Below are 23,638 nucleotides of genomic sequence, written 5' to 3'. Positions count from 1 at the left end.
ATTTTTGGGTTCCAAATGTGATGCCTTAAAAAATGTGAAAAGAGCTTTATATTGTTACAATCATTTATTTACAATATGTATATACAGAAAGACTGAAAAGCAAAAACAACATTGTGTGCATGTTTGGAGGATGAATTTAAGAAAAAGGGGGAGGTCCGAAATGGAGTTGAACGAAGCAGTTCAACCCCAGGCTTGAGATTTACAGTAATGTAGAACCAGCTTGTTATCGCTGCCAAAACACTAGAAAAGAAAGAGACAAAGAGAGAAAAAAAACACATTCAGGTAAATGTTAAATAAAATAGTAAGACAGAAGATTGATGTGATAGTCAATTTCCAAAATGACTGTGTTCAAAATGTTTGTTAACTGTTAAATTTCATTTGATGTTGACCCGTCAAGCACTGAGAGCAGATGTCCACTGTGAAGGCTGGACTTTGAGGTCTTTGCGGTTACTTTAATCAGTGGTTAAAGGATTTTGGCATTTGTAACATGGAGCTTCCCTCTTATTGCCCCCTCTGCTGGTCACAGCTCCACATGACCGATCCATTTCTATCGGCTGAGCCCCGAGTGATGGCTAATAACACAGGCTACTATTCTAATATTTCATTAAAGGCTAAGAGACTTTGGTAAATACATTTAGTTACACTGTGGTTAAGTGTTCTAAATATCACCACAACATCTGTTAGAGCGTGTACATACAGTAAACAAGGCCTGTTCAATTACTTTTTTTTAGTGACGTGCTAAGGAGCCGGACATTTACATTTCCTATCTCACCTGCAAAGCCAGGACTTTAAAGATGAAAACAAAACACCTTTTTAATCTTAGTAGATTATTGTTTTAATAAACACAATGTTGCATTTAACAACTTGTTTTATTCAGTTTGACTGTCCTAGATTCCCTCTGCTTAGACAGCCTGGGTTAAAACATTTTAACAAAATAAGTCTTTGTGAGCTTAAGAAAACATAACTAATGAATAGGCTGATTAGTCTACTATTAAAATGCTGATCTTCTAATAATCAAACAATGTTAACTTAACAATGTCAAAAATTAGCAGGTTATTTAAATAAAATAAAATATAAAATATTGCTTTTAACAGTCCGTAACAGCATCGGAAAAGAAAAATTGTAATACTTTTTTCCAGAAAAGCAGCATTGAGGTTGTTAAGGGGACGGATTGGCCCTCGGGCCTCCAGTTAAATAGGCTTGCAACAAACTAAGTCTTCTATAAAAAAGGTAAAAGGTAATATTTATTTATTTTATTCTGTAATCACAGATAAGGCTTGGCACATTTGCTTCACTTACTGAATAAATGAAACAAGATTTAAATCTATGTTGTTGGCAAGTAGTAGTGTACTAAACAAGAATACACTCATCTTTTGTGTGAACATGTGTTGCGATTTCATTTGGAGACATTGTTTAGGTTTGTGTGTAAGGTCCAGTTACTAGCTTTTTCTGAGCTTTCAACCGCATCTGACGGTCTTTATCAGTTAATTGAACAGGAATCAAACATGTGTTTGATGATAATGTTGTTAAAAAGCTCAGAAAAAACAGGTGAGTGGATTTTGGAGTTGAGGTTATTCAACACATTACACAATCTGTTCCAAAGTGGATTACAAAACAAAGAAGACGAATGTGACTCGTGTTTATCTGCTGTTTGTTTCTCTTTTAAATCGTAATTGCTAAATTTAATTTTATCTGGAAGCCTATTTAAATAAACACACGTAGGTAACATGGCATTAAAACCAGGGCTGCACAAGTTTTATCGAAATCGAAATCACAATAAGGTCTACTGCAATTTTCAAATCGCAGGATGAGGAGGAAATCGCAATGTTTGTTAAAGGTGAAATGTGTGTCAAAATACCATTTTAAATAAAAAATTGTGGTGCTGCAGAGACGTCCCGGCATACACATCATATTCTACAGACTTAAGAAAACATCTTTGTTTGGTACAGATCCCTGCAAAAATCACACCATAATGATTTTAATATGTTTTTCAATGAAAATGAGAATAATTATGTAAAAATTATCATACCCTTTAATATTGCAAATCATATCGCAAATGCAATATCAGTCAAAATAATCACAATTAGATATTTTTACAAAATCGTGCGGCCCTAATTAAAACGGGTGTTCATATGTACTCACATCAAAGAGCATCCCTACTTCTTGATCCGGTGAGGGGGCAAATGACTGGTTAACATAAATGAACTGAAAAGACAAAGAAAAGCAGATGCAGTTATATGTCTTTATATACAGTGGAGGAAATAAGTATTTGATCCCTTGCCGATTTTGTAAGTTTGCCCACTTACAAAAAAATAGAACGGTCTATAATTTTAATGGTAGGTATATTTTAACAGTGAGAGACAGAATATAAAAAAAAAAATCCAGAAAATCACATCATATAAAAGTTATAAATTGATTTGTATTTTATTGTGGGAAATAAGTATTTGATCCCCTAGCAACCAGCAAGAATTCTGTCCCCCGCAGACCGGTTAGATTAGTCCTCTCGCTTTAAGAAAGTACTCCGAATCTCAACTCGTGACATGTATAAAAGACAACTGCCTCAACTCATTACCTGTATAAAAGACACCTGTCCACAATCACATTCCAACCTCTCCACCATGGGCAAGACCAAAGAGCTGTCTAAGGACGTCAGGGACAAGATTGCAGACCTGCACAAGACTGGAATCGGCTACAAGACCATCAGCAAGCAGCTTTGTGAGAAGGAGACAACTGTTGGTGCCATTATTCGGAAATGGAAGAAACACAAAATGACCATCAATCGGCCTCGGTCTGGGGCTCCACGCAAGATCTCGTCTCGTGGGGTATCGATGATCATGAGAAAGGTGAGGGATCAGCCCAGAACTACACGGGAGGAACTTCTTAATGATCGCAAGACAGCTGGGACCACAATCACCAAGAAAACCATTGGTAGCACACTACGCCGTAATGGATTAAAATCCTGCAGCGCCTGCAATGTCCCCCTCCTCAAGAAGGCACATGTACAGGCCCGTCTGTTTGCCAATGAACACCTGAATGATTCGGAGAAGGCTTGGGAGAAGGTGATGTGGTCAGATGAGACTAAAATCAAGCTCTTTGGCATCAACTCGACTCGCCGTGTTTGGAGGAAGAGAAATGCTGACTATAACCCCAAGAACACCATCCCCACCGTCAAGCATGGAGGTGGAAACATTATGTTTTGGGGGTCTTTCTCTACTACGGGGACAGGACGACTTCACCGCATCGAAGGGAGGATGGACGGGGCCATGTACCGTGAAATGTTGGGCGACAACCTCCTTCCCTCAGCCAGAACACTGAAAATGGGTCGTGGATGGGTCTTCCAGCACGACAATGACCCAAAACATACGGCCAAGGCAACAAAGGAGTGGCTCAAGAAGAAGCACATTAAGGTCATGGAGTGGCGTGGCCAGTCTCCGGACCTTAATTCCATAGAAAATCTGTGGAGGGAGCTGAAGCTTCGAGTTGCCAAGCGACAGCCTCAAAACCTTAAGGATTGGACCAAAATCCCCCGAGATGTGCGCAAACCTGGTGACCAACTACAAGAAACGTCTGACCTCTGTGCTTGCCAACAACGTTTCTCCACCAAGTACTGAGTCATGTTTTGCTAGGGGATCAAATACTTATTTCCCACAATCAAATGCAAATCAATTTTTAACTTTTATATGATGTGATTTTCTGGATTTTTTTTTTAATATTCTGTCTCTCACTGTTAAAATAAACCTACCATTAAAATTATAGACCGTTCTTTTCTTTGTAAGTGGGCAAACTTACAAAATCGGCAAGGGATCAAATACTTATTTCCTCCACTGTAGACATATGCATATTGGAAGACCTGAAGCATGTTTTCAAAGCCTCTGTCCAAGACATGATTTTGGAAAGTGAACAAACCAGTAGACCAACTTCATTCTTACCAGTTGCTCAGTGCCATCAAGCTTGAGGAAGCGAGAGATGAACTGAGACAGGGACTGTATCGTCCTCACCCTGTCCATTGTCCACTTCTTTGTTTTCATTATAGGAGTGTCTCCCACTGCCTTCAGCAGCACATCAACTATAAAAAATGGAGAAAAATAAAAAGTGAAAGTGATGCAACCAGACTGATCCGGGCAGATCTAAACATGTTCATGAACTGTTCAGGGGGAATTTCTGGAGAAGTTGAATCTAGTGACACATAACCACCATTCATCAGTGGAAAAACAAAAAAACTATGATGATGTGCTTCCAGTAAAGAATTAGAAAAAATACAGAAGAATGACATGCCTTTGTAATGGGCCGTTGCCATATGGGCTATAACAATGAGCACCCCTTGGGCTTTTGCACAATTTGTTATTATAGCCTACAATTCTTTTTGTGCAATATTCCCTTCAATCACTTCTGATGTGTATTTCAATTATTTTAATTTCCCATTGCTTACCTGTTGGTACAATTGTGAACTACATTCTCCATGTATACTTACATGAAAAGACATATATTTGTTGTAATTATAAGCTTTGAGATTCACTGTTGTCAAACATTTGCCTGGATGACAGTCTAGTGACAGAAAATTTGGCTTTATTACTAAAAACTTGCATTGGACCTACGTTTGTAGAGACTTCCTTTCACCATGTTTTTAGGTTAGATTTTAAAAATTAAAGTTTCTGAATTAAACACTTTACACACTAAGGATATAAAATCAAATCTATTTGTTCTCTTTATTCTTATGAGTTTATAAAATGAATAAAATGCACAAAAGGCTTTCCAAAGCTATTTTATCCTCAGGAATTAACTGAATCACAATACATAAAAATAAAAAATCTCTATGCTGTTCAGATCTCATGTTTTGAACACTGTACTCAAACATAATTGTGCCCTCATATACAAAATGACTGTACATACAGGACCTAATAAGTTTATATCCTTCTCATATTCTACACATGATGAACTACAGTCAATGTACAGGTGTGACTTGTTTACTAGTACTCGTTTTGTATTTACTGTAATATGATTACTTTTACGTTAAATCTTATGACCTAGTAATATGAATAGGTCAGAATTTAAAAGTTTGTCCAGATGACTGTATGATGATTAGGATTTTTTATTCTGGTTTAGGGCCAAAATACATTTCTGAACTTCTGCTATGTTATGAACCATCCAGACCTCTCAGGTCATCTGGATCAGGTCTGCTTAGTGTCCCCAGAGTCAGAACTAAACATGCAGAAGGAGCGTTCAGTTTTTATGCACCAAATATTTGGAACAAGCTCCCAGAAACCTGCAGGACCAACTCCAACTCTGAGTTCTTTTAAAATCAAAGCTTAAAACTTTCCTGTTTGCTGCTGCCTTTTATTAAACCAGATAATGATCTTTTACTGCACCAGAGCTTTTACTCTTGTGTGTTATACTCTATTTTAGCTTCTATCCTAGCTTTTATTTTTAGCTTGTTTCTATTATCTAATCTTTAATGTTTTTATAACTGTTTTAATTATGTCTAAATGTTCTTTTGCACTTTGTCGCAATGTTCTTGAATGTTTATGTAAAGCACTTTGAATTGCCCTGTTAAACAAATAAAGCTACCTTGCCTTGCCTTGCCTTATGATTTATCTTGTTGACCCTGATTTAATCCAAATAACACGCACAACTTTAGCATCAATGAAATAAAGTAATTTGGCAAAGCCAAAAACTGTTTTTTAAAATAACTCTGAAACAGGTGAAACATGAAGCCACCCTTGAATTAAGTCTCACACAGCTAAATAAAATAATAATAATGAAAAGGAGGTTATTTCTTGCATTTCCTGAACACTTATTCAAACCCCAAAACATGAAACTAGATATGTTCATCTAACTGGGCTGTGACCACATCCATGGCTGTGACAGTTTGACAGATTTTAGCTAACCACAGTTTGTTTGCTTAGCCTTAATAAATCATTCCTATGTACAAGATGTGTAATTGCTATAAGCTTTTGCGTAAAATATATTTGATACCTTATGTACATAAACAGTCAAAATGTGCTAAAACGGAGCGTTTCAGACGGAGGGTATATTCAGGCATATTCAGGCTGACAGTATGAGGAAAATAAAGTTTTTTTTTAACATTACATTATGTAAACATGTTCTAGTAAAAACACAAAATACAAGTATGCACCTGAAAATGAGCAAAATATGGGACCTTTAATAAATCATTCCTATGTACAAGATGTGTAATTGCTATAAGCTTTTGCGTAAAATATATTTGATACCTTATGTACATAAACAGCCTCTCTGAGAAAGCATGTGTCAATAATCAATAATAATAAGATCAATAAGTATATGTATAGTAGCTGTAGTATATGTAGCTTTCATAAATATTAGCTTTAGCCATTTCCAACCCAGTAGTACCACATGATAAAAAGCTAAATGTTGATTGGCTAAACAGAAAAAAAGGAGCATTCCTATTGGCTGAAATCTCTGTCAATCATCTTATACGTCACACATCCGGAAATGCTTCCTCTCGCACTGTCAACAACCCTCGTAAACAGACGGTTATTGTTCGCTAATTGAGTATTAATCTTCTATATATTACACTTTCTTACTTTTCTTCTTATCGTCACTTGTCGTGGAGTCGTCCGCTGGCGGTTGTGACTCCTCTTTCTGTGTTTCTACTGGAGACTCTGCGTTGTCAGACATCTTCAGGCGACCACTGACGGCTAGTTTATGGGTCCCGCCCACCTGACCCGAGCCAGCAAGGTGATTGGCGGAGAGAAGTAGTCGCTCTCTATTGGCTCACAGAAACGTCAATCACCAAGGCTCGTAATCCCATTGGTCAATGCGCTTCTGGAGAGTTGTGTCAAAGAAAGGTACATAATAGTTTAACTTTCTACAGTCGTGCTTAACCTGTCACCCACTCCTACTCCTCACAGTCGGACCATTCAGACAACAACAGTAAGTTAACGTTCTCATATTTAAGTTTGCTTAAATGACAAAAGGACCTGGGATCACAGTCATTGCTTTAATAATAATAATAATAACAATTTTATTTATATAGCACCTTTCAAAAACAAGGTTACAAAGTGCTTTACAATAATAGCATGATAAATGTAATTCAAATAATGTAAATCAAATAAATAAATAAAGAAGATAAAATCATATAAATAGTTACAACTATGCACCACCAGTTAAAGGGACTGTTTGTAAGAATCAGAAATTGGTTGTAACAGCGACACCTGTGGCCGTTAAGTCAACGAAAGTCATTGTCCTGTTGCTCGCGCTCGTCCGTGTGCACGCGCTACCTGAATGTGAGCGAGCATCCGTCAAAACATTGAGGCGACACACATCAGCTAAAATCACAATATCAATCCATATTTCACCTGCTTGGCAGTAATGTTAGCTGACCAGACGGAGAATCAATGCTGATCCTAGTATTAGCTTTTCCTGCTTCAGCCTCCCGACCGCGGCCGGAGGGAACAGGGGAGACACCGGAGTTTTGGTCGGAGACGATAACGTTACTCGCTGCGGAGCCCCGTCACTTCACAAGACACGGGAAACCTCTGTTGGTCTGGAGGAGCTGCAGCAGTTATTTCTGCACAAACGTCCACTGTACATTCACTAGATATTCTTAGAGCTAAACTATCTCTTCTGTAGTGTGTAGTGTGCGAGCATGCACGTGAGAGTGGAGCGAAATAACGAGAACGAGCACGGTGTGTGAGTGAAGGTAAGCAGGCAGAGGAGCAGAGGAGCAGAGTACAGCAGAGACTCCGGCCCTGGAGACCAAAGCTACGGTCTCCCCTGCGTCCTCCGACCGCGGCCAACACTGTTTTGCAAGACGGGCTTCACTAGATATAACTTTGCTTCCGTGTAGTTTGTGTTGGAGTCTTGTTTGAACAGCGTAGCCACGCGCGAGCACGCATGGGACACCGACCCGGAATGATTTATACGTGTAAGAAGTTACAAACAGTCCCTTTAAGTAGACAAAAATTGCACCAATGTGAAAAAACATAACTTGAAGTTCCAAATAAAGCTCAAAATAGCCACTATATTACAAACATGATATTCAGTGCTTCAGTGCTATTTTAACATCATCCCTAACACTGTACCTCTGGGCGTGTTCCTAAATGTATCTGAACACAATTTGTTCTTTTCTGTGACCTTGCTCTTGCAGTGGCAAGCGTTGGCAGGCTCTCCATCAAGGATTCAGTGCTCTTCCTGTGTGACATGCAAGTGAAGCTAAGACCCATCGTCTTCCAGTTCACCAACGTTGTCAGCAATGCAGCCAGATTGCTGCAGGTTGGAAATACTCTCCATCACACACACCTAAGTGCCTTTCAGTCAATACCAGTAATAAGCCTCAGACATTAATTTGTAAGTATTCATCATTTCTCTCCTCCTTCTTACAGGCCAGTCGTCTTCTGGGCATCCCCTCCATTGTGACAGAGCAGTACCCTAAAGGCTTGGGTCCAACAGTACCGGAGCTGGGAGCAGCAGACCTGACACCTCATGTTAAAACTTCATTCAGCATGATGATAGAGGAGGTGGAGAAGGAGCTGCAGGCCCTGGGGAACCCCAAGCAGGCTATACTGTGTGGAGTAGAGGCACACGCCTGTATCGCAGTAAGATCACATCATTGTTTCTGCAGTTTAGCTGTTAAAATGACTTCTTCCTTCTCAGCATCATTAACACAACATTATGTGCCACAGAGCTTCAGTTAATGAAGGAGGACCTCTGCTTCTTGTCTTTTCCACAGTGCACAACATTTGACCTGCTTGAAAAGGGAATGGAGGTTCATATTGTGGCTGATGCCGTCTCATCCAGAAAGTATTCTGTTTTTTCCTGCTATATAGCGTTATCACCTGCACTACAGTTTAAAAAGAAATTACAGACTGCAGAACCCCATGATTGACCAATCAGAATCGAGTATTCAACACAGCCGTGTAATAATAATGTATAAATCCCCAAATAGCCCATGAAATAAGGAATAATCCCACAACATTATTCATTATTCACTATTAATTATAATTAGTTATTCTCAGATATCACTGTTTGTTGTGTGTAGAGGTGTGTGCGAGAATTGAGCCAAAGCGAATGAGAAAAACTGTAAATAAAGATTTGTTCCTGTGTGTGTCTGGAAACTGTATATGTGTGATACTACTTTTGTGTCTCCCCCCCACAGCCAGACAGAGCGTTTGTTTGCTCTGTCCCGACTGAAGCAGAACGGAGCTTACCTCACCACCACAGAGGCTGTTATGCTGCAGCTGGTTCAAGACGCCAAACACCCCAACTTCAAGGAGGTGCTTACTACAGCTGCTCTCTGTTGCACTCCTGAGTTACTTTTGTTTGTTTAGATGTGTCATAAATATAAATCTGGCAGCATACCCCAAAGGAAAACATAATTTGCATGTCCTCCGACTATATATATATATATATATATATATATATATGCATATACATCCTGTTTACATTCAGTTTCTCCATCTGAAATACTGTCATCAGCTAAATTACAAATTTACATTACTATTTTATATTTATTTATGTTTATATTTATTTTAACTGCACTATTTTATACCTTAGATCATCCTTTTTCTTTTACATTTACTTGTGTGATTTCTCCTTTTATATATGAATATTTTATGAGCATTGTTGAAGAAACCTGAGACCAAAGATTTTCATTGCCAATGACTGCTTTGCTGGAATTGACATATGACAAATAATGAACCTTAAACTAGTTTGAGGTGAAACTTCATACTGCAGTGATCAAACCCAAATGTGCCACATTGTTTTTAGTCATAAAGCTCCCATCTTGCCCTTGCAAATATGTCAAGATTGATTTCATTCTGAGCTGCTAGAATAAGTAATGAAAGTGACAAACATATCTTCTTTTTTGACAGATCCAGAAGCTTTTGGCCCACCCATCCCCTGACACCGACCTCCTCAACTTATTCAGCACTCTGTAGGGAGATCATAATTTTTTCTATTTATTCTTATGAATTTATAAAATGTGAATGAATAAAATAGGCAGAGCAAAGCTTTGCATCCTCAGGAATGAACTGAATCACCAAAATTAAAATGTTACACTCTATGCTGCTCAGATCTCACGTTTTGAACATTGTACTCAAACAACTTAATTGTGCCCTCATATACAAAATGACTGTACATACAGGGCCATTTCAACTTAAGTTTATCTTCTTCTCATATTCTACACATGATGAACTACAGTCAATGTGCAGGTGTGATTTATGTACTGTAATATTATTACTTTTAATTTAAATCTTAAGACATAGTATCAGACTCTGAAGTTTAGCCAGGCTACTGTTATGATTATGCTATATCTTGTTGACCCTGAGTTGGTTTCATCTAAGTGTTGTTCACAAAACGCGAAACTTTAGCATCTATGAAATAAAGTTATTTGGCAAAATCAAAAATTGTTTTCTAAAATAATTCTGAAACAGAAAGTCACCCTTGAATCTCACACAGCTAATGAAAAATAATAATAATAATAAAATGGAGAGTATTTCTTGCAATTCATGAACTTTTATTTCAAACCGCAAAACATGAAACGAGATATTTTCAATTAACTGAGTTTGACAGTTTTAAGCATCGATGGATTTAAGCTAACCAGAGTTTGTTAGCTTAGTTTAAAGGTCCCATATTATGCTAATTTTCAGGTTCATACTTGTATTTTGTGTTTCTACTAGAACATGTTTACATGCTGTAATGTTAAAAAAACAACTTTATTTTCCTCATACTGTCAGCCTGAATCTGCCTGTATTTACCCTCTGTCTGAAACGCTCCGTTTTTGCCCATTTTGACGGAATTGCAACGGAATTGCGTTGCTAGGCAACAGCTTGGGTCCATGTGTACTTCCTGTCAGCTGATGACGTTCACATACACTGCAACCAGGAATAAACTGGGACACATTTAGAATGTTTACGTTTAAATCTGTGTAAAGGGTCTAAATATTGTATATTCGTGACATCACGAATGGGCAGAAATCCTGACAGCTTGTTTCAAATGCAGAGTTTCTGAATACGGGCTGTGTGTATTTCCCCGTGGATTGAGTGTTTCGATACTTTCACAGTATTTATATAGGACTTAAGCCTTCTTTATAATAAAAAAAAAAACATGAAAATCTCACTTTTTTATAATATGAGACCTTTAATACATTATTCTTATGTACAAGATGCGAAGTTGCTATTAGTATTAGTGTAAAATATATTTGATACATTATAAAATTAACAGGCTCTCTGAAAAAACATAGAAAAGTAAAAAGATATATGTAGCCTTCATGAATATTAACATTAGCCATTTCCCAACCACATGTTAAAAGCTAAATGTTGATTGGCTAAACAGAAAAAAAGAGGAGCACTCCTATTGGCCGAAATCTCTGTCCATCATCTTATGCGTCACACACCCGGAAATGCTTCCTCTCTCACTATCAACAACACATAACAGACGGTTGTTATTCGCTAATTGAGTATACTTTTCTATATATTACACTTTCTTACTTTTCTTCTTATCGTCACTTGTCGTCGAGTCGTCTGCTGGCGGTTGTGACTCCTCTTTCTGTGTTTCTATTGGAGACTGCGTTGTCATGCATTTTCAGGCGACCATTGACGTTTAGTTTATGAGTCCCGCCCACCTGAACAGTCGCTGCTATTGGCTCACAGACACGTCAATCACCAAGACTCGTAATCCCATTGGCCAATGCGCTTCTGGAGAGTTGTGTCAAAGACAGGCTGCTTAACGTGTGTGTCCTCTCAGCTGCATGCTAGGTTAGTTATTATTGTGACTTTGGAATATATTTGTTAATTGTTTCATAACGAATTCAAATGTTTGGTTGTCTACTTGTTTAATATTTTACCGTTTTTGTTTAATATTGAATGCATTCTTCCTCTTTTCACTTACAAATAGGTAATGTTGTGTTTTTGTTGGTTTCTATTTTACACAGGAGTCACATGGGACATTATACCTTCATCTGTTAGGTGAACTTTCAACAGTCGTGTTTAACCTGTCACCCACTGCACCTCCTCACAATCTGACCACTCGGACAACAAGAGTAAGTTAACTTTCTCATATTTATCACTGCAATATCATTTTCCACTTGTGCAATTGTGTTAATAGTCTGTTTATTGTCAATACTGTATATACTGCTCCTATTTTTATACTTCCTTCTATTTAAATGGTTCATATTTTGTTACTCTTTGTTTAACTCTTTCTTTTACTGTGTTAGCTGATGCATCTTGTTTTTTTGCACTATCCCCTTTGCTGCTGTACACTGCACATCTTATCATAGCTTTAAATGTGTTCAAATGACAAAAGGACCCTAGGATCACAGTCATTGCTTTGTCACTAATGTGTCAGGTTATGATACAAGTTGGTCTCATTGTCATGAAGGCAATGCAACACCATGCAGGAAATGTTTCATACAAGGAAGAGAACCTCTTTCCTCCTTAAGTAGACACTACATTGCAAACATTCAATGCTTCAGTGCTATGTTGATGTCATCCTTCACACTGTACCTCTGGACTTGTACCTGAATGTGTCTGATCACAATTTTGTTCTTTTCTGTGACCTTGCTCTTTTGCAGTGGAAAGCTTCGGCAGGCTCTCCACCAAGGATACAGTGCTCTTACTGTGTGACATGCAAGAGAAGTTCAGACCGAACATCTTCCAGTTCACCAACATTGTCAGCAATGCATCCAGATTGTTGCAGGTTGGAAATACGCTCCATTACACACACACCTATCTCAGTGTGTGCCAGTCATACCAGTTATCAGCCTCAGACATTTACTGTTTACTGTTTGATTGTTTTGCACAATTTAAGACTATACAACATAACAAAAAAATAAATGAATAATATACAGTGCAGGAAGAGGCAAAAAACCCACTGGACTTATCTGAAGCCTCCAACTAGAGACAAGATTAATATAAAGAAATAATATGACTACATAATAGTGATAACAAACAATTAGGACAAGACATATATTATAACAATAACAATACAGTCAATATATAAAAAAAATACAAGTGTGTGGGTGTTGCGTGGAAGTGTATGGTTAGTGTTTGTGAGGAGGGTATTGATTTAAATATATCTATAAAGACTTCTGGACAATTGTAAACAAACAACATTGTGAGTGGGAAAAAATAAAAAACATAAAAACAGATACATGGACAACATGGGGAAAAACAATTACAAGACAGCAATTAAATGACCCTTTAAGCGACTTTTGAAACATTTGACAGATGAATAGTTTATTGATAGATGTGAAAAGCTACTCCATCATGTGGTTCCCCTAAATCTTATCGAAAATTGACCTCTACTAGTGAGGAATTTGTAAGTATTCATCATTTCTCTCCTCCTTCTCACAGGCCAGTCGTGTTCTGGACATCCCCGCCATTGTGACAGAGCAGTACCCTAAAGGCTTGGGTCCAACAGTACCGGAGCTGGGAATAGGAGACCTGACACCTCATGCTAAAACTTCATTCACCATGATGATAGAGGAGGTGGAGAGGGAGCTGCAGGCCCTGGGGAACCCCAAGCGGGCTATACTGTGTGGAATAGAGGCACACGCCTGTATTGCAGTAAGATCACATCATTGTTTCTGTAGTTTAGCTGTTAAAATGACTTCTTCCTTCTAAGCGTCAGAAAAGACAACATAAGCCCCGTTTCCACCACAGGATCTTTCCCCTGGAACTAAGAACCTTTTGAGGAACTCATTGCGTTTCGACCGCAGGGACCAGGGTCTAAATTAAGTTCCGGGGACATTTTATGGGTCCTTTTTACCCCCCAAAAGGCTCTGGTCAGGGGTTGTACTTTCTGAAAGTACCAGAACCTTCGGGGTGGAGTTTGCAGGGATGACCATTTCTGATTGGTCAAAAATACACACACAGCACTGCTGCTTCAACTTTTTTACCGCTTCATTCATAAACACGGACGTACTCTAGTATTGATTCAGGACCATTTTAGGACAATGGGAGAGCATTTCTCTTTGTTTGATAACATTGAAAGTAAAGTTAGGCTCCGATGTTGGCCTCCAAAAAAAACACAGATAAAAAGTGAGACAGAGATCGCGAGGGCGAGGTAGTAATGGTAGAAGAGGGAGACGCGACGGTGCTGTGAATGAGAGAAAGAAAAGTTAATTTCTGGTTGTTTCATGGTGGTTACGTTCTAAATCACAAATAAATAACCATCAAAGGCTCATCGGATGATTTACTGTAGATACAGACGCTCTTAGTTTCATTTTCCTCCTCTGCATTTCACTCATTACATCCTACGTGCATCAGTAAATATCGTTGTCGCAGTTATTCGTTTTTTAGATGAAACGAATGGACACACTGAATTGTAGGCTGCAGAGCGTGTTTCGTCCTATGTCCTGTCGCTTTTTCATACGCCCGCAGACTAATTTCCCTAATCTTCACAGGTCCTTAGACCGTGGTGGAAACGCAGACAACAACGGGCTGAAGGAACTTTTTAGTTCCTTGAAAGTAGTACCAGGGACTAAAAGTCCAGGGAACTTTTGGTGGATACCCAGCTATAAAGATTATGTGCCACAGAGCTTCAGTTAATGAAGGCGGACCTCTGCTTCTTGTCTTCTTCACAGTGCACAACATTTGACCTGCTGGAAAAGGGAATGGAGGTTCATATTGTGGCTGATGCCGTCTCATCCAGAAGGTATTGTTTTTTGTGCTATATAGCGTCGTTATCACCTGCTTTTAATATAGATTTGTTCCTGTGTGTGCGCGTAGAAACTATATGTGTGATACTACTTTTGTGTCTCCCTCCACAGCCAGACAGACCGTTTGTTTGCTCTGTCCCGACTGAAGCAGAGCGGAGCTTACCTCACTACCACAGAGGCTGTTATGCTGCAGCTGGTTCAAGACGCCAAACACCCCAACTTCAAGGAGGTGCTAACTACAGCTGCTCTTTGTTGCATTCCTGAGTTATTTTTGTTTGTTTAGATGTGTCATAAATAGAAATCTGGCAGCATATCCCAAAGGAAAACATAATTTGCATGTCCTCCGACTGCTGTCAAATACAGTCTACAGAGAAATACACTGCTTACAACCTTTATCACTGACACAGCTGAGCAGTTACAGGTGACCTTATACTAGTGTGAGGTGAGACTTCATTCTGCAGTGATCAAATCCAAATGTGACACTTTTTTAATAGTAAAGCTCCCATCTTGCCCTTGCAAACATGCCAAGATTGATTTTATTCTGAGAATGCTGCCAACATAAGTAATGAAAGTGACATCCTGTATTATGCTGTCTTGACAGATCCAGAAGCTTTTGGCCCAGCCGTCCCCTGACACCGGCCTCCTCGCCTTCTTCAGTGCTCTGTAGGGAGATCATCATCTGTCATTCTGTCCCAAAGATACTGTACAGAATTTCACTGCTTCAACTAATAAAGTGATGCTGCTATAAATCTGTACTGCTTTTGTGTTTGTGTTTCTGAATCAAACCCTCATGTCTTGTTTGATAGTGTGAGGGTTTGGGCCTCCTGTGTCAGAACAGTCTGAGCAGAAATGTACAGGTTGCTCCTCTTTGACATCCTGGTGAGCCCACAGCTGCAGAAACTTTAAGCTGTGAGAAACTTGAAGAGGAGGGACAAGCTCACAGAGGCGGGAGCAAAGAGTGATGTCACAAAGAGGGAGGGGAGAGTGACATAATTCTCTGGTACAGTCAGAAAGGGAGGGGAAGGAGAGGGAAAGAAAAAGGAAGCTCTCCGATACATTTTTGCGAGTGTTTCTCACAAATTTACACAAACCAAAGGTATGACTGGAGGCCTTTTGGGGATCAACATGCGGAAGAGAGAGATCTAAAGGGAAAGACGGACACCGGTTTGACAGAAGTTTTGCACAGCAGATGACAACATCAAGTATTTACACTTTTTAAGGCCTTGGGCCTCGAGTGATTATAAAGAGGTAAGCACGTTACTCTTCCTCCTCAGAAACTATAAAGTGTAGGTGGAATTGTCACACCTATATGCTGTTACATCTATGCAATGTCTTTGCTTGTGAGTGGATAGTTTCCAGAGCAGAAGAAAGTGTCTGAAGTTGCTGGGTGGAAGTTCAGGAACAGTACGTTGACAGTGTTACATTACAGGCAGAGGGGAATCCACTAAAGCATTTCTCAGGGTTTGTAGCTACAGTGTCCAAAGTAAAATGACGTGTTGATCTAATACTTCCTCCTCTGATCCCTCAGACCCAGCACAGAGAAAAACAGAGACAATGTCCTCTGAACTGAACTCCAGTCTCACCAGTATTGACTGGCTGCCTCAGCTGGGAATCAGCAGTCTGCGCTCGGGGAAAGAGAGAGGAGGAGGAGGAGAGAAGGACAAGAGGAGAGACCGAGGGAGGGAGAGAGGAGACTTCCTGCCCTCTGTGCCGGACCCCTCCTCTTCTAACTATAAAGGGAAACCCCCTCACAGCTATGCCACTCTCATCGCCATGGCAATAGCAGCTGCACCTGCCAGGAAGCTGAGTTTGAATGACATCTACACCTGGATCAGTGACACGTTTCCCTACTACAGCCGAGCTGGCCGTGGATGGAAAGTAAGCTTCAGTGTAGAACAAAATCATATTATCAGTGTGTTAGAAAAGTAATAACTGTGTTACTTAAGTTTAAAGTAGTTGGTTTGGTGATTTGTAACCAATTTTAGTATTATTTGCGGCACCAGCTGGTCCACGACTGACTTATCTCATTATTTGTGTCCTTAACAGAACTCCATTCGGCATAATCTGTCTCTCAATAAATGCTTCAGGAAAGTTCCTCGGCCACAGAGTGACCCCGGCAAGGTGAACTACTTTTTATATTATGACGTTGTATATATACACATATATGTTTGTTTTTTTATATGCATCATGTGAGATGGACAAATGATTGCTTAAAATAAAGCTGGGAACTTGTACTGTATTTGTAGGGTTCCTATTGGACGATGGATGGACCTGCTGAGGTGAGGGCACCTAAACGTCCCTATCCAGAGGAGGAAGAGAGGCATGATGTATGTTGTTTATATCCCTCTATCGCTCACTCACTCATTCACTATCACACCTATTCTGTCAATGTCAAATACCCAAAAGTGTAAAGAAATCACATAAAGTACAAGTTTGTGATTCTAACATTTTAACCCCATATTTAACTTTTTACTGCACTACATTAATCTGACAGCTGTAATTACTAGTTTCTTGGCAAATAAAGAGTTTAAACTAAAAATATCAGATAATTAATTAATTAAAACTCATTATTACACAGCTTTGTTGAATACTCAATTGTGATTGGTCAATCACGGCGTTCTACGGTCTGTTATTTCTTTATAGCAGACCGTCGCTATGTATAACAGACTGTTGCTATGGGCGCAGTTCTGATATCGGACTTGGACGGACTGTTTTTGCGTCAAATTATTGATTTCTTAGGTAGGTAGCCGTGTAATAAGTTGGATAATGTACAGCTAGATGGTCATTGTTGTGAAATAAACACCTTCAGGTCGCCCTGTCGCCCTGTTGGGGTTTATTTCACAACAATGACCCACTAGCTGTACATTATTCTTTACTTAATCAACACTTAACACCCTTACACATGTTTTTCCTGATACCTGTTTATTTTAAAGGGTCAATTCCCCCCAAAAAACATATTTTCTAATTAACCTCTAGTGGCATTTAGTCATGCAGATACTGGTTTTGGTTTTATTTATCCAGATTTTGAGAATACACGCGTCTCTGTGATTTCTGCGTCCACCACAATAAAATGATAAATGAAACTTATTAAAAGACTACACTTAACATTCTACATCAACATGTCTTTTCAGAAACAATGTCCTGGTTGAGCTCGATAATCCGCAGACCTTGTCGTCAACAAGGGCCTCTTTATGTGGAATAAATTGTTAATATGAAAACGTTTTTTAATTTTTTCGTGGCCACAAGAAAAAAGGTATTTTGTATTGTAATTTTGTGCGTTTTGTCTCTTTTTTAAGCAAATTGATTACCTCAAAATACGAGTGTAGGGAGGTGAAGAGAAAGTCTGTAACTATAACTGTATATCTAAAATGATTTGAGGCGCTGGATTATTTACACAACATGTATTATTAACATGATATCAATATTTTCTTTTTTCTTTTTTTTTTCTAAAAGATTTTAATACATTTTCCATCTTTGCAAATCGTAACGCTGTGCTGTTCCAGGTTCCTCAAGCACCACGGACACAAGCAGAGAGAGGAGCCTCTCCTCATCAACCACAACCGCCCTCCCACAGAGACCAGCAGCCACTGGGAGCCATCCAGCAGCAGCCGCCCCACTCTGTCTCCCTCTCTCCTCCCCCATGCAAGGTACCGTCACTTTCTCCCCTCTTTATCACAGTCAGGGTTGCAGCATCTAAATCTAATGTCTTTTATCTTCACAGCAACCGTCACCCTACATGCCACACCACCCTGTCCATCATCCATCTCCTCCTCCAGCTGCTGCCTCCATTAATTCCTTCCCACCTCGCCATCCACACGGCCCCACTTATTCCATCCCCGCTGCCTCTGCTTCACCTCTGTCTGCTGTCAATATGTCTTCTCCGGCTGCTCCCTCTTTCTCTGATGCCACTCTGTCCTATCCTGCTAATTCAGTATCTGTTCCCACTTTCTCCTGCGTTCCTAACTCAGCTCCCATGTCTGTTTGCACTGTATCAGGACCCACTTACTCCTCTGCATGTGCTGTCCCTTCATCTGTTGCTCCCCCTCCTCTTGTCTCATTAAACTCCTATACTGATCCTGCGCTGCGTTTCACCTTCGATGAGATGAACCTACCAGACCTGTATGCGTCTTTCAAGTCTTTTTTCAAATCCATGCGGGAGAGGGGAGGCTCACAGTGTAAGTACTACGTGTGTCCATTAAAGGGATAGTTTGGGTGTTTTGAAGTGGGGTCCTATGAGGTATTTCTCCATAGTCAGTGTATTACTTACAGTAGATGACGGTCGGCACGCTCCCAGTTTGGAGAAACAGACAGGAGTACGACACTTGAGCAAAGCAATGTACTGCTGCGGACGGAATTTTAGCCACCTAAAAGAAAGACCCACCTAAAAATATCATTATCAGTTTAAGAGTACGCCATATTTTGATTATTTTCTCCAATTTAGTTTGCCGAGGGACAACTATACAGTCTATGTTTCCGACAAGGAACTGAAGCCGTTATCTATGCTCTCACCAAAGCCACCAGACGCCATTTAAAAAAAACTGTAATTTTACCTCACAGAACACAGGTTAGTTAGTTTGTGTTATTGGCTGACTTTGGTTAGTTCGAAGTCAAACAATAACACAAACAAACTAACCGATTGAGGCAGCAGTAGACCAGCAACCCCCGTGTTCTGCGAAGTAACAATTTTTTTTCTTTCTCAATGGAGTCTGGTGGCTTTGCGAGAGCATAGATGTATACAACAGCTTCAGTTCTCCGTCACAAAGGGCTGTCTGACCGCAAAGTAAAAAGGGTGAAAATATTCTGAATATAGCGTACACTTAAACGGATATTGATTTTTTTAGGTGGGTCTTTGTTTTAGGTGGCTAAAATATGTTTTGCTGCCGGCCCCGTCCACTGCAGTACATTGCTTTGCTTCCGTGTGGTAAATCCTGTTTGCTTCTCCAAACTTGGGGCGTGCCAACCGTCATCTACTGTAGGTAATACACTGATTATGGAGAAGTACCTCATGCAACCCCACTTCAACACACCCGAACTATGCCTTTAACTTCATAAAGTATACATTATATACATAAAAGGCTTGGATGAATGACTTCTTTTATGTTCTTTCCAGCGGATGGTGCTTTCCTGGCTGCTCTGAACAATGACACTACCCCACTTCACACTCCGACTCTGCTACCAATGTCTCCTTACCCTGCACCACCTCCACCACCTCTTCCACCTCTTCCACCTCTTCCACCTGCACAGGCTGCACCGGCTGCACCACCTGCACTGGCTGCACCATCTGCACTGGTTGCACACCCTCCACAACACAGTGAGTCTCACATTGCCTCATCAACCTCAGAAATGCTTAAATTGTATTAAAAGCAGCAACATGACACTGGAACGATCAGTGCTTTCTAAAGTTACCTTCCTCCCTCCCACTTTAGCGGTGCCAGCTGACTGGTTCAGTAACCCAGATTCTCTGAAGGAGAGCTTCCGCATTGCCAGCAATCTAGACTGGGCAAACATAGACCTCTCTGGTCACCCAGGTCTGTGCTGTTTACCAGAGTCTTGTTTAAAGGGTCGCTCCACCCAAATCACAAAATATCATGTTCTCTCACCTCTGGGGGTTGTTTGGGTTTCATCTGCTGAGGTTTTGAGATATCCGTCTATGAGCGTTACTCCGGTTCATCTACACTCACAAGTCTGTAAAGTATTAGACTAATGAAGCGAAGAGCTGAAATGTTAAAGTCAAGATAAAATGAAAAAAAGCCTTTTATAATCCTTTTAGATCACATCCCCGGTCATAATGTCACCTATTTAACAATATACGCAAAAACATTTTTAAAATATGTGTTTCTTTGCATTTTTATATAAAAACGCAATCATCTTTTCTTCCTGTAAAACAAAATATCACATGTGCTTATGTAAGCTAGTACTAACCAGTTTAAACCAATAACATCATGACATCCTTCCAACAATCAATCTGCATCTTTTAGAGACAAGAGAGGGCTCCGTGATAGTAAACTGAATATCTTTGGGTTTTGAACTGATGGTCAAATAAATTGAGCAACTTCCAAGATTTCACAATGAGCTCTGGGAAATTATATTGGGCATTTTTCACTATTTTTTGACACTTTATAGCCAAAACGATTGATTGATTGATTGATTGAGAAAACAATTTTCAGATATTAGCGACAACATTGAAATTGCATTTGTATACATTGTCTTGGGTGGAGGGAGAAATCTCAGAGATAGATATCTCAAAACCGAAAACAGATACAAGTCAACACGATCTTCATGGCTAGAAGCCACTAGCAGTAAGTTAGAAAATGCCATTTGGGTGAACCGACCCTTTAATATGTTTGTCATTTGCAGATAATATAACAAGTTTAACAACACTTTATTAGCCAGATTGTGTAATTGGTGGCAAATAATGAAACAATGAATATGATGATAATTGAGATTTTTGCTAAATATAGAAATGTTGAGTAAAAACATCATTTGTATTTTTTTTAAATAATTACTAAGGTCTTTGTCTCTCTTGATAACTTATTTTGTTTTTAAAACGCCCTCATTTTCTGCCACCAGACCTGCTGGAGAGCATGCGTCAGGCGGAGCTCTGCGACTGGGCCCTGGACCCGGCGCTCTTCACTTCCCTCTGTGACTCTCTGAACCGCTTCTTCACTCAGAAAGGCATGATCAACTCTGGCAATAACTCCCCACTAGCCCTCGGGGCACATCACCCTTTACAGGTGTCACCGTTCACCTCCAATCCACCTCCCACCCTCGCCAGCCTCACTCACCCCTCACCCCTCCCTTATTCTCCCATAGTTCACCCCATCAGCGGAGTGCAGCCGCCCCGGAGGGCTATGCACATGCAGGGACAGGGCTTTCAGAGACCACAGCTAACACAACCTGCAAACACAACCGGTAAGACCTGAACGTCATGTTCAAAAAGGTGTTTTCATTTTAACTTTTGTGGCAACTCAGTGGAATCCAGTAGCTTTACATTTTGTCAAATCTGTAGTCACTCCTCCTGTCTGAACAGTTTCCTTCCTAAGGTGATTTTAATGTAAGTGATGGAGGACAAAATGGACTTTACTTTTTTTATACGAAACCAGGACTGTGGATTTTGTCCCCTATCACTTACATTAAGATTGTGTTAAGAAGGGATATTTCCACGGCCAGTACGGACAGCAGCAACATGTACATATGGATATGTGACTGCTTTATTAAAGCAGTGGTTCTCAAAGTTTTTGGAGCCAGGGACCCCTTACAAGGGAGATCATTTTCCAAGGACCCCCGAGGGGGTCACATGCTACTACCATTTGTACTCAATGCCATCGGAACTATTTGTATTCTATAACTGTACAACCTTTTATACTTCTCAATTAAAAAAAGGTTTTAAAAGCTTTCAGAAAATGAACAGTAGCAAGACTGGCATAGTCCTAATAAATCCACTTTTAAATTTACCAGTCTAAAGCTGACTTTTAGTAAGTGATTCAACTTAAAAATAATAACTTATTGCTCTGTGTCACAATCATATTGGAGTTTCTATTGGCCCAAAGCTAACACAATATGCTTGTTTTAGTGGCACAAATGGTCCCCACCTGTAGAGCTGCACTTTAATGATACAGCACAGTTTTATCATTTATAGCAAATTATTTAGCGGACCCCTGACAGAGTGCCACGGATTTGAGAATCACTGTATTAAAGGCATAGTTTGGGTGTTTTGAAGTGGGGTTGTATGAGGTACTTCTCCATAGTCAGTGTATTACCTACAGTAGATGACGGTCGGCACGCCCCCAGTTTGGAGAAGCAGACAGGAGTTACCGCATGGAAGCAAAACAATGTACTGCTGTGGACGGAGTCGCCAGTAAACTGTATTTTAGCCACCTAAAATAAAGACTCATCTAATAAAATCGATATCAGTGTACACTATGTTTAAAATATTTTCCGACGGGGAACTGAACTGTACTGAACTGAAGTGAAACTTATCCATACTGAGTCTGGCTGCTTTGAAGAGAGCATAGATAAGTTTCACTTTCAGTTCAGTTCCCCTTCGGAAAGGGCTGTCTGACGGAAAGATAAAGTGGTGAAAATATTCTAAATTTAGCTTACACTTAAACTGATATTTTTAAGGTGAGCCTTTCTTTTAGGTGGCTAAAATGTTTTACTGCCGGCCCCGTCCACAGCAGTACATTGCTTTGCTCCCATGCTGGTACTCTTGTCTGTTTCTCCAAACTGAAGGCGTGCCAACCGTCGTCTACTGTAGGTAATACACTGACTATGGAGAAGTACCTCATACAACCCAACTTCAAACCACCCAAACTATCCCTTTAAGATGGACTTGAAAAAATGTGAACCTACCCTTTAAATTTCGTAGCCGTTTCCCAAAATGTTAGATGCAGTTTGTTGTAAAGGAGAAGTCTTTTAAATAGAACTAAATCCTTCCAATACTTTCTCACTTCCTTTTAGCCGTGTTACCTCCGTCTGTGTTTCTCTTTCAGTCTCAGCTGGGATGCATCCTCAGTCTATGACACCACGACAGCGTCCTCCGTTAAAGAGTCTGCACAGCAACAGCGAGGAGATCCAGGACGACTTTGACTGGGATTCTCTTCTCGTTTGACCTTCGCCGTCTGTGTGGAGAAACGATTATAACAGAACTTTTCAGAGAAATGTGACTCTTCACAGCCGTCTTCACTAAACTTTATGTAAAGGCTGCCTCACTTAAAGCCTCTCAGAGAGCAAGTTTGGGATCAAATTTGTCATATATGACTGAATGCTGTATTTCAAGGTTGAAAGTAATTTTTTTTCACCTTTATTCAAACTCATATACTGTAATAACTATTGTTTAGCTTTTCTTCTGCAGGTAATTGGCAGGGTATGTTTTAGATTTATAAACAAAATAAAATAAACTGTACATTTATTCTTGTAATGTTATTTTTCTCTGCAGCAGTAAAAAGAAAAAAAAAAGCATATATGTGAAAGACATTAACTACAGAGCAAGCATGAAACAAG

The 23,638-nt window shown here is 39.7% G+C and overlaps 4 protein-coding genes and 1 long non-coding RNA gene across 11 annotated transcripts; 3 read left to right on the top strand and 2 right to left on the bottom strand.

Annotated features, from left to right (window-relative positions):
* Positions 1–45: 45 nt before the first annotated feature.
* On the bottom strand, positions 46–6,696 carry atg12 (ATG12 autophagy related 12 homolog (S. cerevisiae)). Its single transcript, XM_074653404.1, has 4 exons — positions 6,561–6,696; positions 3,930–4,066; positions 2,143–2,205; positions 46–240 (listed from the first exon to the last, which is right to left on the bottom strand). The coding sequence occupies exons 1-4, from the start codon at positions 6,652–6,654 to the stop codon at positions 181–183; spliced, it is 354 nt and encodes a 117-aa protein (XP_074509505.1). The 5' UTR covers positions 6,655–6,696; the 3' UTR covers positions 46–180.
* LOC141778880 (isochorismatase domain-containing protein 2-like) lies at positions 6,690–9,999 on the top strand. Of its 2 annotated transcripts, none has more exons than XM_074653401.1 (6): positions 6,690–6,824; positions 8,126–8,250; positions 8,361–8,573; positions 8,708–8,778; positions 9,134–9,251; positions 9,849–9,999. In XM_074653401.1, the coding sequence occupies exons 1-6, from the start codon at positions 6,794–6,796 to the stop codon at positions 9,912–9,914; spliced, it is 624 nt and encodes a 207-aa protein (XP_074509502.1). In that variant the 5' UTR covers positions 6,690–6,793; the 3' UTR covers positions 9,915–9,999. The 2 variants fall into 2 exon arrangements, with proteins under 2 accessions (XP_074509502.1, XP_074509503.1); XM_074653402.1 differs by lacking the exon at positions 6,690–6,824 and adding an exon at positions 6,834–6,909 and having other exon boundaries at positions 9,849–9,997.
* Positions 10,000–11,347: 1,348 nt separating this feature from the next.
* LOC141778881 (isochorismatase domain-containing protein 2-like) lies at positions 11,348–15,384 on the top strand. Its single transcript, XM_074653403.1, has 7 exons — positions 11,348–11,732; positions 11,909–12,016; positions 12,548–12,672; positions 13,329–13,541; positions 14,561–14,631; positions 14,747–14,864; positions 15,237–15,384. Coding segments are annotated over exons 2-7 (594 nt in total). The 5' UTR covers positions 11,348–11,732; positions 11,909–12,015; the 3' UTR covers positions 15,303–15,384.
* A 228-nt stretch (positions 15,385–15,612) lies between these two features.
* Positions 15,613–23,546, top strand: foxj2 (forkhead box J2). Of its 6 annotated transcripts, none has more exons than XM_074653396.1 (11): positions 15,613–15,883; positions 16,164–16,513; positions 16,682–16,756; positions 16,882–16,962; positions 18,139–18,282; positions 18,357–18,810; positions 19,746–19,895; positions 19,932–19,946; positions 20,062–20,163; positions 21,206–21,547; positions 23,128–23,546. In XM_074653396.1, exons 2-11 carry the CDS (start codon positions 16,190–16,192, stop codon positions 23,244–23,246), a joined length of 1,806 nt encoding a protein of 601 aa, XP_074509497.1. In that variant the 5' UTR covers positions 15,613–15,883; positions 16,164–16,189; the 3' UTR covers positions 23,247–23,546. The 6 variants fall into 6 exon arrangements, with proteins under 6 accessions (XP_074509497.1, XP_074509499.1, XP_074509500.1 ...); XM_074653398.1 differs by having other exon boundaries at positions 19,746–19,946; positions 21,206–21,310; positions 21,449–21,547; XM_074653399.1 differs by lacking the exon at positions 20,062–20,163.
* LOC141778885 (uncharacterized) lies at positions 18,717–20,029 on the bottom strand. Its single transcript, XR_012596148.1, has 3 exons — positions 19,899–20,029; positions 19,659–19,862; positions 18,717–18,817 (listed from the first exon to the last, which is right to left on the bottom strand). It is a non-coding gene; the product is annotated as an uncharacterized LOC141778885 (long non-coding RNA).
* Positions 23,547–23,638: the final 92 nt, after the last annotated feature.

Source organism: Sebastes fasciatus, chromosome 12 (genome assembly GCF_043250625.1).
Source record: "Sebastes fasciatus isolate fSebFas1 chromosome 12, fSebFas1.pri, whole genome shotgun sequence".
In the NCBI taxonomy this organism is placed as follows: Eukaryota; Metazoa; Chordata; class Actinopteri; order Perciformes; family Sebastidae; genus Sebastes; species Sebastes fasciatus.
This window is presented reverse-complemented; position numbering and strand designations above follow the sequence as displayed.

Excerpts from the sequence above, each read along its gene's own strand:
- foxj2 (XM_074653395.1), top strand. The coding sequence starts at position 16,190 with ATGTCCTCTGAACTGAACTCCAGTCTCACCAGTATTGACTGGCTGCCT. Across the intron at positions 19,947-20,061 it reads TGCACACCCTCCACAACACA|CGGTGCCAGCTGACTGGTTC; the intron begins GTGAGTCTCACA and ends CTCCCACTTTAG. Across the intron at positions 21,548-23,127 it reads ACAACCTGCAAACACAACCG|TCTCAGCTGGGATGCATCCT; the intron begins GTAAGACCTGAA and ends TTTCTCTTTCAG.
- LOC141778880 (XM_074653401.1), top strand. The coding sequence starts at position 6,794 with ATGCGCTTCTGGAGAGTTGTGTCAAAGAAAG. Across the intron at positions 8,779-9,133 it reads GATGCCGTCTCATCCAGAAA|CCAGACAGAGCGTTTGTTTG; the intron begins GTATTCTGTTTT and ends TCCCCCCCACAG. Across the intron at positions 9,252-9,848 it reads AACACCCCAACTTCAAGGAG|ATCCAGAAGCTTTTGGCCCA; the intron begins GTGCTTACTACA and ends CTTTTTTGACAG.
- LOC141778881 (XM_074653403.1), top strand. Across the intron at positions 12,673-13,328 it reads ATGCATCCAGATTGTTGCAG|GCCAGTCGTGTTCTGGACAT; the intron begins GTTGGAAATACG and ends TCCTTCTCACAG. Across the intron at positions 13,542-14,560 it reads AGGCACACGCCTGTATTGCA|TGCACAACATTTGACCTGCT; the intron begins GTAAGATCACAT and ends TCTTCTTCACAG.
- atg12 (XM_074653404.1), bottom strand. The coding sequence starts at position 6,654 with ATGTCTGACAACGCAGAGTCTCCAGTAGAAACACAGAAAGAGGAGTCA. Across the intron at positions 4,067-6,560 it reads AAGTGACGATAAGAAGAAAA|TTGATGTGCTGCTGAAGGCA; the intron begins GTAAGAAAGTGT and ends CATTTTTTATAG. Across the intron at positions 2,206-3,929 it reads TTGATGGCACTGAGCAACTG|TTCATTTATGTTAACCAGTC; the intron begins GTAAGAATGAAG and ends TTGTCTTTTCAG.